The 12,253-nt window shown below is 40.4% G+C and overlaps 1 protein-coding gene across 13 annotated transcripts in view; it reads left to right on the top strand.

The window, feature by feature from the left end:
• LOC128700440 (F-actin-monooxygenase Mical) overlaps positions 1–12,253 on the top strand; it is a 175,513-nt gene that overhangs the window by 49,441 nt on the left and 113,819 nt on the right. For all 13 annotated transcript variants that reach the window (XM_070100158.1, XM_070100156.1, XM_070100160.1 and 10 more), the window contains 2 exons: positions 938–1,109; positions 1,393–1,569. In XM_070100158.1, coding sequence (XP_069956259.1) covers positions 938–1,109; positions 1,393–1,569 — 349 coding nt within the window. The remainder of the gene's footprint in view (positions 1–937; positions 1,110–1,392; positions 1,570–12,253) is intronic.

Here is a 12,253-nt window from a genome sequence, read left to right as displayed (position 1 = left end):
GTTGTAGTCTTGGTTTCTTGGTCTCATTTGATAGAATGGAAGATACACTACAGAAATAGAGATGATCTTGATTGGTTTCACAACTCAAAGTAGCTTGAAATTGAGCTCAAGGTAGCAGAAAGGTTTGATTTTTGCTGATATTCCAGAGTACACAAATTACGTCACTTGTCCAATACAGGCCCACCTGGTCAGTCTAATGTGTATTCACAAATGCGCTGATATTATTTATACAATTATTACAGTAATGCGGTAATCTGCGAAACGGTAAATCTTGAATTTTTTGTGTGGATAAAAATTCAAAATGGAAAGCAAGCGTAATATAGGAGAGCCCTGGGGATGTAACTAATGAACAGAGGAAATGTTTTTTAGTGCCAGGAATGTCTGTTGTTTATTCTGGACCCTATTTTTAGATTGGCAGTTTTTTAATTTTGTGTGAAATTAGGGAAATTACCAATTTCCGATCACTTTATTAGATAATTAAAATAGGTAAATGGGCAATTTCTTGTACTCGTTAGAATAGAGGGAATGCTAGCTAAATAGCTATGAGTTTGGTTGTCTGGGACAATGGAATTGGCTAAAAATAGGGTTCAAAGTTGGCAGAAGTGCCAATGTGTAAATATTGCCGAGACCTCAGACTTTGAGAGAGTGTAATTCTGTAAGTTTTCCATCAGGTTTCATGCTTTTGGTTTCATTACCTTTGGAAAATGATTATAGTTCATGAGTTTTTTTTTTAATTTTCCAACCCTAGGAGCAAGTTTCAGATCAAGTTCTGACTCAAAGGGTTAAGGAATAGATTCCTTCACTAACCCATAATTTACCTGTGGTAGCACTTATTTTCAAAAGTAAATTTTTCTGGAGATTTACATTAGAGTTGAAAAAAGCAAAGTTTATGCAATATTTTTTTTACAAGTTTCAAATACCATATTGTTTTCCTCAGCCTTTTTGGCCAACTGGCTCTGGATGTGCCCGAGGATTTCTTAGTTGTTTTGATGCTGCCTGGATGGTGCGATCTCTTTGTTCAGGAAAGATGACTCCTTTGGAAGTGCTAGCAGAGAGAGAAAGCATCTATCGCCTTTTGGCACAGACAACCCCAGAGAATCTTAGTAAAGGTAATTAATTTAGCAGAATTTTGTTTTTCCTTGTTGAACTATAGAATCTAAAATCTTGACTTGAAATGGTGAATTTGTGGCATTGTACATATTTGAGTAACCATACACAAATAACCCACACATAGGAGCTTATGACGATGTTTTGGTCTGACAAGTCGGACCGAAACATCGTTGTAAGCTCCTTTCTTCTCTGTGTGGGTTATTTGTGTATTGTTCCAGTCACGGTATTGTGCCTTTTTGTTCTTTCTTTCGAGTAACTAATTTTTTGAAACATCTTATGCAGATCACTTGTCATATACGTTAGATCCAGCATCAAGATACCCCACCATCAATGTACGTGCAGTGCTTCCCTTTCAAGTGCGTACCCTGTTTGACACTGATGATCCTTCCCACCTTGAGGAGGTTACCAATCCTCACCTAGTCAATTCTGACGATCTACCAAAGAAGAGGAAAAGAAGAGGTATCATATACTTTCACTTGTAATATTATATTAGTGGAATTGCTGGGTAATATCATGCTCAGATGGTATTTTCTACAATTTGGGTGGAACATGAAATTTTTAAACTATCAGTTGCCTAAATGAAAATAAATGCAAAAATACCTGGTATTAGTTTACCTTGAAAATATAGTTTTATGTAGAGCAAAATCTTGAATGATTGTTTAGTTAACTTCTGTTGAGTAGTCTCTGTTCTGTGACTTAAAATGCAATTAATGTAAAGTAGTATTAAACTTTATTATATCTTTCATTATTTAATTAGTTTACAGTTAGTTGATATCTTTATTCTTATTATTAAACACACTAACTAATATTCTTAATTTCACTTTTTTTAAATTGATATATTTGGTAAATGTGTGTGCTGATATTGCTAACTAATGTGTAGTTGCCAGGGCTGGCTGCTCTTTCAACATAATGGTGTTTATTGTATTCAAATAATAAATTTTTTTGCTTTTCCCCTCTCCTGGTGCCCCTTCAGTAAAGGGTAAATAGCTTTCTCAAGTTAACACAGACTCTGCCTATCCTCTGCTTCATTGCACTGTATCTCTGATAGGGTCAAGTATGCTTCTCCATGTATCACTACAAATATAAGTATGATAATACACAAAAATGAAATTCACATGCAAATTCAAAATTTTTTGGAAACCTCAATAAAGATGAAATATAGATTCATATAAAATAAGATGAAAATATGAAAAAAATTTGGAGCGAGATAAACAAGTTAAGAAAGCCTAGGGAACGAATGGATTTGTCGGTTAAAAGCAGAGTAAGGGAGTTACTAGATGGGGAGCTGGAGGTATTGGGTAGATGGCGGGAATATTTTGAGGAACTTTTAAATGTCAAAGAAGAAAGGGAGATGGTAATTTCATGCACTGGCCAGGGAGGTAAAACATCTTTTAGGAGTGAAGAAGAACAGGATGTGAGTGTGGGGGAGGTGCATGAGGCATTACATAGAATGAAAGTGGGTAAAGCAGCTGGAACTGATGGATCATGACAAAAATGTTAAAAGCACAGGGATAGTGTTGGAGTGGTTGGTATTTTTGTTTAATAAATGTATGAAAGAGGGGAAGGTACCTAGGGATTGGCAGAGAACATGTATAGTTCCTTTATATAAAGGGAAGGGGGCCAAAAGAGATTGCAAAAATTGTAGGGGAATAAGTTTGCTGAGGGGTTGTAAAAGAAATAAATGCTAGGGTGTTTGGGAGAGGGGTGGGATTAAATTATGGGGAATCAAATACAAAATGGGAATTGAGAGTTACTTTTTGCTGATGATACTGTGCTTATGGGAGATTCTAAAGAAAAGTTGCAAAGGTTAGTGGACGAGTTTGGGAGTGTGTGCAAAGGTAGAAAGTTGAAAGTGAACATAGAAAAGTGTAAGGTGATGAGGGTATCAAATGATTTAGATAAAAATTGGATATCAAATTGGGGAGGAGTAGTATGGAAGAAGTGAATGTTTTCAGATGTTTGGGAGTTGACGTGTCAGCGGATGGATGTATAAAGGATGAGGTTAACCATAGAATTGATGAAGGAAAAACGGTGAGTGGTACATTGAGGTATATGTGGAGACAAAAAATATTATCTATGGAGGCAAAGAAGGGAATGTATGAAAGTATAGTGGTACCAACACTTATATGGGTGTGAAACTTGGGTTGTAAATGCTGCAGCGAGGAGACAGTTAGAGTCAGTGGAGATGTCCTGTCTAAGGGCAATGTGGGGTGAAAATATTATGCAGAAAATTTGGAGTGTGGAAATTAGGAGAAGGTGTGGAGTTAATAAAAGTATTAGCCAGAGGGCTGAAGAGGGGTTGTTGAGGTGGTTTGGTCATTCAGAGAGAATGGATCAAAGTAGAATGACATGAAGAGCGTATAAATCTGTAGGGGGAGGAAGGCGAGGTAGGGGTCATCCTCGAAAAGGTTGGAGGGAGGGGATAAAGGAGGTTTTGTGGGCGAGGGGCTTGGACTTCCAGACAGCGTGCGTGAGCATGTTAGAAAGGAGTGAATGGAGACGAATGGTATTTGGGACCTGACGAGTTGTGAGAGTGTGAGCAGGGTGATATTTAGTTGAGAGATTCAGAGAAATAGGTTGTTTTTATATAATCGGACTTGAGTTCTGGAAATGGGAAGTACAGTGCCTGCACTTTAAAGGAGGGGTTTGGGATATTGGCAATTTTTAGGGATATGTTATACTTTTTTTTTTTTCAACAAGTCGGCTGTCTCCCACCAAGGCAGGGTGACCCAAAAAAGAAAGAAAATCCCCAAAAAGAAAATACTTTCATCATCATTCAACACTTTCACCACACTCACACATTATCACTGTTTTTGTAGAGGTGCTCAGAATACAACAGTTTAGAAGTATATATGTATAAAAATACAGAATATACCCCTCCAAACTGCCAATATCCCAAACCCCTCCTTTAGAGTGCAGGTATTGTACTTCCCATTTCCAGGACTCAAATCCAGTTATATAAAATAACCAGTTTCCCTGAATCCCTTCACTAAATATTACCCTGCTCACACTCCAACAGCTTGTCAGGTCCCAAATACCATTTGTCTCCATTCATTCCTATCTAACATGCTCGCGCATGCTTGCTGGAAGCCCAAACCCCTCGCCCACAACACCTCCTTTGCCCCCTCCCTCCAACCTTTTCAAGGACGACCCCTACCCTGCCTTCCTTCCCCTACAGATTTATACGCTCTCCATGTCATTCTACTTTGATCCATTCTCTCTAAATGACCAAACCACCTCAACAAACCCTCTTCAGCCCTCTGACTAATACTTTCATTAACTCCACACCTTCTCCTAATTTCCACACTCCGAATTTTCTGCATAATATTTACACCACACATTGCCCTTAGACAGGACATCTCCACTGCGTCCAACTGCCCCCCTCACTGAATCCCTGAATCCCTTCACTAAATATTATCTTCATATATGCTTCTAAATTGTTGTATTTGGGTGCCTCTGCAAAAACAGTGATTATGTATGGGTGAGGTGAAAGTGTTGAATGATGATGAGTATTTTCTTTTTGGGGATTTTCTTTCTTTTTGGGTCACCCTGCCTCAGTGGGAGACGGCTGACTTGTTGAAAAAAAAAATGCAAATCTTCCAGTACTGTTGCGAATAAAATTTTTTTAAAGAACTTCAGAATGTGGCCTGTTACCATTTATCTCTTATGCAACAAGATTTTTGGATCCGAGTTATAGGTATTTTAGAGTCTAGGGGAAATAATTTCAACTGGGAAACTCCATAGAATAATATTCAAATTTATTAAAGTATTTAAATACAATACTTTATCTTCTCTTTGTAGTTAATTTAACTTAATACTTTGTACAATAAAATTACCATATACATTTAGTTCCAAATCATGGAAATGTCTTATTAATAAGGAAGTTTAATTATTCTTCCTGTATCTAAGTCCTCATTAATATTTACGTCTCTTTCTTAACAAGACTGTAAACTCAAAATACAAAAGGTACAAGATTTAACAAGACCTTTGAATCTGGCCGTATAGTATCTCTATGGATTACTGAACTGACCAAGAATATAAATATCAAAAGAGTCTTTCAAAGCAATGAGGAACAAAGTGAGTCAGCTCTAGAGTCTAATTCTCAAAACCATTCAACTGTACACCGTAAGAGCCAATATACGATCAGTAGTCAGGGCTAGAGCTGGGAGCAGACTGACTACTTGCCAGTCTGTTGACGTGTCGTCAGGTTGGATCAGCTGAGCCACGTCAGCCAGCCAGACATAAACAACTGAACAATTCACCGGATGGTTCTGAGACTTAAACTCTATATACACAAGAAATCCTACCTAACCATAATAGTAAAATAGTGATAATTACAAAATAGTGATAATAAGATAATAATGATAATAACGATAATAGCGATAATACCATGGTATTTTTCATGTATTAACAGATAATAATATAACGCCGAAAGTCTCTATTTTAGCTATAAACGGGGACTTTCACGCTATAATATTAAGTGATGAACATATGCTCTTACAATATTTAAATAACACAGGATGACCAATTTCGAAGATATAACACCCCCCCCGTATGACAATAGGTCGCAGTAGGGAGTTTGCAAGCGTCCTTGGTAATATCTCCTTTATAGTAAGCGTCCTCTTGGTAAATAAGGCAAGTAGTACGACGGAAGAATGGAGAAGCAAGAACTCGAACAGCATGGTTATTTGCCAGAGGATGAGCTTTTAGAACAATGGCCAGAAGAACTATCTAGAGTGGCTTCCATCACAATTCGAGAATAGGAGTCTCGGACATGACTGTCAGGGTCATCCATGTGGACTTAATAGTTCGTCCCATCAACGAAACGGCTTTCATAGTCTTTCTTTCAATATAAAAGAAAATCATTAACAAAAATATATAATATATATACAAATTAGGCTCTAAGAGTACTCATTTCTTAACTTTACATTTTAAGGTATACAATTTTTTTTTTTTTTTTTTTTCAAGGGTGAGAAAGAGCATCAGCAATTATGTTAAGGGACCCACTTAAGTGTTGAATACTAATCAGATAAGGTTGGATCCTCAGAGCCCACCTGAGGATTCGGGTGTTCTTTGATTTCATAGAATTAATATAAATTAAAGGGTTGTGATCAGAAAATACCATAATTTTATGGGGGGAGGTTCCCAGATAAATGTCAAAATGTTCCAAAGATATTACTAGGGCAAGAGCTTCTTTCTCTACAGTGGCGTAATTCTTTTCGTGACGTTTCAACTTTGAAGAAAAATAAGATATAGGATGCAAAATATCAGTAGAGGGGGATTTCTGAAGTAACACCGCCCCCACAGCATAACCGCTGGCATCGATGTGTAAATAGAAGGGTTGATTAAAGTCAGGACTTTTCAATACGGGTGACGAAGAAAGCAACCGCTTCAACCGATTAAAAGCTATCTCACAATCTTTCGTCCAGCAAAACTTCATCTTACTACTGGTTAACTCAGTAAGAGGAGATGCAACCTGAGAAAAATTAGGACAGAAACGTCAATAATAACCAGTCATTCCAAGGAACCTTTGTATAGACTTTCTATCTTGAGGGATAGGAAACTCGGCAATGGCTCTAACTTTTACATCAACAGGCCGTACCTCACCTTGACCTATACAAAAACCGAGGTATTTAATCTTGGCTTGTCCAAACTGACACTTGGCTAAATTTATGGTGAAGTTGTACTTTTCTAACTTCTTAAATAAGGTTTCCAGGCGAATTAAATGTTGCTCCCACTCATTGCTATATATAACAAGATCATCTAGATATGCATCCACTCCTTCTAAATCATGGGTCAGCAGGTTCATCAGGCATTGAAAGGTAGAGGCCACGTTACACAACCCGAAGGGCATAACACGATAATTGAATAATCCGCCTTGTATAGTAAATGCGGATATTTCTTGGGCTCGCTGGGTAAGCGGCACTTGGTAATAGCCCCTTAATAAATCCAGGCGGGTGACATAGGCGGCTCCTGATACTCTGTCTATTAGATCATCAATACAGGGTAGTGGGAAACCATCTGGTACCGTGAGAGCATTAACCTTACGATAATGCACATTCTAGAAGTTCCATCAGGCTTGGGAGCTAATATACAGGGCGAGGCCCACAGACTTTTACTCCGTTCTATGAGTCCATGGGACAACAAAAATTCTACTTCTTTGTTTAATGTTTCTTGTTTGAGTGGACTTGCCCTATAAGGTGACTGTTTGCAAGGCTTTGCTCCTTGTACATCTATGTCGTGAATTCCCAATGTACAACACCTAGGGACGTCATCGAATAAAACCTCATAACGTAATATCAAGTCTTTGATATCTTTTGCTTTCTTCAAATCAAGGTCCATAAGAAAGGTATCAAGAGATTGCAATGTCTCTTGAATTTTTTAAACGTACTTCTATTGCTTTAGAGATGCTGGGCAGACTTACATTTTCAGTTTCAGCTAAAGGAAGAACTGTCGTAACTGGTACGATACTAGGGTGGTAAGCCTTAAGTTGGTTTATGTGATAAGTACGTTTTGCTTTTCTCTTTCCTGGAGTTCGTAGTACATAATTTACCTCATTGAGCCGCTCAATCACTTCCAAAGGACCTTCGTATCTAGGTTGCAGAGCGTGTCCAGGTAAGAATTTCTGTGCCATCACACTGTCACCTGGTTTGAAGAAACAAGAGCGTGTGTGTTTGTCATAACAGTGCTTCATCTTGGATTGGGCCTTAGCTAAGTTTTTTGAGGCTAATTCCTTCAGTTGTGACAAACGCTTTTGCATTAGAGTTAGAGTTGTTTTAAGCGAGGGTTCTGATTTTCCGGTCCATGAATCTTTTAGTACGGCGAGGGGGCCCCATACTTGGTGTCCGTAAATTAATTCAAATGGACTAAACCCAGTGCTTTCTTGTTCGCTTTCCCTTAAGGCGAACAAGAGGAATGGTATTCCTTCGTCCCAATCTCTGGAAAACTGCTCGCAGTATGTTCTCATCATTGATATTAATGTTTGATGAAATCGTTCGAGGGTTCCTTGCGACTGAGGGTGATAAGCAACAGAAAATACGGACTTAATTCCGAGGCGTGATAAGGCATCACGAAACATCTTAGAGGTAAAATTTGAACCCTGCCAAACTAGCGGTTAAATAGTTAACCTGCCGGCCGGCAGTACCACTGGGTGCGTCATCAAACCCAATGTGGGGACTGCTGGGCCGGCCTTAGAGCAGTAAGAGCCTGAGTGCCTCACGGTACACACCTAAGCAGTAGGTACCTGACCACCGAAGGGTACACGTCTACTGGCTTTAGTAACAGTATGTACCAGAGCGCCTCGCTGTACACACCTAAGCAGTAGGTACCTGACCACCGAAGGGTACACGTCTACTGGCTTTAGTAACAGTATGTACCAGAGCGCCTCGCTGTACACACCTAAGCAGTAGGTACCTGACCACCGAAGGGTACACGTCTACTGGCTTTAGTAACAGTATGTACCAGAGCGCCTCGCTGTACACACCTAAGCAGTAGGTACCTGACCACCGAAGGGTACACGTCTACTGGCTTTAGTAACAGTATGTACCAGAGCGCCTCGCTGTACACACCTAAGCAGTAGGTACCTGACCACCGAAGGGTACACGTCTACTGGCTTTAGTAACAGTATGTACCAGAGCGCCTCGCTGTACACACCTAAGCAGTAGGTACCTGACCACCGAAGGGTACACGTCTACTGGCTTTAGAAATATTATGTACCTGAGCGCCTCGCTGTACACACCTAAGCAGTAGGTACCTGACCACCGAAGGGTACACGTCTACTGGCTTTAGAAATATTATGTACCTGAGCGCCTCGCTGTACACACCTAAGCAGTAGGTACCTGACCACCGAAGGGTACACGTCTACTGGCTTCAACATTAAGTACCTGAACTCCTCAGGGTACACGTCTATGCAGTAGGTACCTGACCACCGAATCGTACCTATCTACTGGCGTTAGAAGAACCGCTCACCGCAGCTCACTGAGTCTGTTGGCCTCAGTTACTTGACGGCCGCATTCAGTGAGCTTGTAGCATGGTGTTCGGCTAGCGGTGTGTCAACCGCCTTTGGAGAGGATTTACTGGACTACCGGTGATGTCTGTGGACTCACCGTCTACGTTGATCAACTGTGGGCCGGAGTCGTCAGATGCTGTTTAGTGGGACATTACATGAAGAAAAGGTTGGAGTGTTACACTGAACTGGGCCAGGACCGTAGTGTGACACTGAGGGACGTACGATGGAGTGGAACACTGAGATATGCACAGGACCGTAGTGGAACACTGAGATGAAAAGGGTGTCGTGGGACACTGAAGATGGCCTGGTTGTAGTGTACACTGAACAGTGTCGTGTGACTGACTTCGTGTCGTGAGAGGCAGTTGATTGTAATTTATTATTATAAAAATGTTATTTATAATTTATTGTTTTAGCATAGAGATATATATATATAGTGACAGTAGTGTCAAGAGTTGTACCCTGTGTAGGGTTATTAATTATATTTTAGTAAAATGCTGATTATAATTTATTATAGTAACATGTACATATTATTATTATATCATAGTTCAAATACCTCTAGACCAAAGATAGTTGATTTTTATATATTAAAGATTAATTGATATTAATGTGTGTATTTATGTATCCCGAACTCTTTATTACAAAAGGAGTAAATCTTAACATCTCTCGCTTCCTTTTAAAAATTACTTTTTTGTAATATATGAGTGGCCTGTCCGGGATGATAATGATTATCTAGAATGATTTCTGGATGGTCATATCCGGGATGACGGTTCGGGATACATATTACATTGATCTTTGTGTGTCGGTCCTTTTGTGGTGGGGGTGTTGCGGCCCCTGCCAAACTAGCGGTTAAATAGTTAACCTGCCGGCCGGCAGTACCACTGGGTGCGTCATCAAACCCAATGTGGGGACTGCTGGGCCGGCCTTAGAGCAGTAAGAGCCTGAGTGCCTCACGGTACACACCTAAGCAGTAGGTACCTGACCACCGAAGGGTACACGTCTACTGGCTTTAGTAACAGTATGTACCAGAGCGCCTCGCTGTACACACCTAAGCAGTAGGTACCTGACCACCGAAGGGTACACGTCTACTGGCTTTAGTAACAGTATGTACCAGAGCGCCTCGCTGTACACACCTAAGCAGTAGGTACCTGACCACCGAAGGGTACACGTCTACTGGCTTTAGTAACAGTATGTACCAGAGCGCCTCGCTGTACACACCTAAGCAGTAGGTACCTGACCACCGAAGGGTACACGTCTACTGGCTTTAGTAACAGTATGTACCAGAGCGCCTCGCTGTACACACCTAAGCAGTAGGTACCTGACCACCGAAGGGTACACGTCTACTGGCTTTAGTAACAGTATGTACCAGAGCGCCTCGCTGTACACACCTAAGCAGTAGGTACCTGACCACCGAAGGGTACACGTCTACTGGCTTTAGAAATATTATGTACCTGAGCGCCTCGCTGTACACACCTAAGCAGTAGGTACCTGACCACCGAAGGGTACACGTCTACTGGCTTTAGAAATATTATGTACCTGAGCGCCTCGCTGTACACACCTAAGCAGTAGGTACCTGACCACCGAAGGGTACACGTCTACTGGCTTCAACATTAAGTACCTGAACTCCTCAGGGTACACGTCTATGCAGTAGGTACCTGACCACCGAATCGTACCTATCTACTGGCGTTAGAAGAACCGCTCACCGCAGCTCACTGAGTCTGTTGGCCTCAGTTACTTGACGGCCGCATTCAGTGAGCTTGTAGCATGGTGTTCGGCTAGCGGTGTGTCAACCGCCTTTGGAGAGGATTTACTGGACTACCGGTGATGTCTGTGGACTCACCGTCTACGTTGATCAACTGTGGGCCGGAGTCGTCAGATGCTGTTTAGTGGGACATTACATGAAGAAAAGGTTGGAGTGTTACACTGAACTGGGCCAGGACCGTAGTGTGACACTGAGGGACGTACGATGGAGTGGAACACTGAGATATGCACAGGACCGTAGTGGAACACTGAGATGAAAAGGGTGTCGTGGGACACTGAAGATGGCCTGGTTGTAGTGTACACTGAACAGTGTCGTGTGACTGACTTCGTGTCGTGAGAGGCAGTTGATTGTAATTTATTATTATAAAAATGTTATTTATAATTTATTGTTTTAGCATAGAGATATATATATATAGTGACAGTAGTGTCAAGAGTTGTACCCTGTGTAGGGTTATTAATTATATTTTAGTAAAATGCTGATTATAATTTATTATAGTAACATGTACATATTATTATTATATCATAGTTCAAATACCTCTAGACCAAAGATAGTTGATTTTTATATATTAAAGATTAATTGATATTAATGTGTGTATTTATGTATCCCGAACTCTTTATTACAAAAGGAGTAAATCTTACCATCTTCATTTTAAAAATTACTTTTTTTGTAATAATCGGATTGAATTATTCGGGGAATCCCCACCTGTGAGAAAAATTTTTGCAAAGCTCGAACAATGATGCGAGAATTAATTTTTCTCAGAGGGATGGCCTCTGAATATCGAGTAACGACATCCATAATTGTAAACAGATATTGATTCCCTTGTTTAGTCTTGGGTAACGGACCAACACAATCTATTATCAGGCGTGAGAAGGGCTCACCACTGACGGGAATCGGAATGAGGGGAGCTGGTGGAGGTGTGTGCGAAGGTTTGCCGGTCACTTGGCAGACTTGACAACCTTTTAGATAGCTTTCCACAGTCTCCTTCATTCTGGGCCAATGAAAATGCTTGGCTATTTTGCCCAGCGTTTTCTTTACTCCCAAATGTCCTCCCATGGGACTATGGTGGGCGAAACTAATAGCCAATTCTCTAAAGGTGCTAGGTAGCACTACTAGATGTTTGCTGGTAGACAGATGATCGTCTGAAGACAAAAGAGACGTCTCTTTTCCTTTCTCATTAATATACCATTAGCAAGATAGTAACAATGGTCCAGGTCTTGGGTGTCGTCTTCTGTAATAGCTATCTCTCGTAATTTCTCTAGGGATGGATCAAGGAACTGATCCCTTATTAAATCTTTTTTCGATAGCATTTTAATATCAAAATCTTGAAAAGGGCCGATCATAGAATATTTTAGATTTGAAGATCCGGGTTGTAAGGA

The sequence above is a fragment of the Cherax quadricarinatus genome, chromosome 71 (genome assembly GCF_038502225.1).
Source record: "Cherax quadricarinatus isolate ZL_2023a chromosome 71, ASM3850222v1, whole genome shotgun sequence".
NCBI lineage: Eukaryota > Metazoa > Arthropoda > Malacostraca > Decapoda > Parastacidae > Cherax > Cherax quadricarinatus.
The sequence above is the reverse complement of the archived record's forward strand: the minus strand, read 5'-3'. Positions and strand labels throughout refer to the sequence as shown.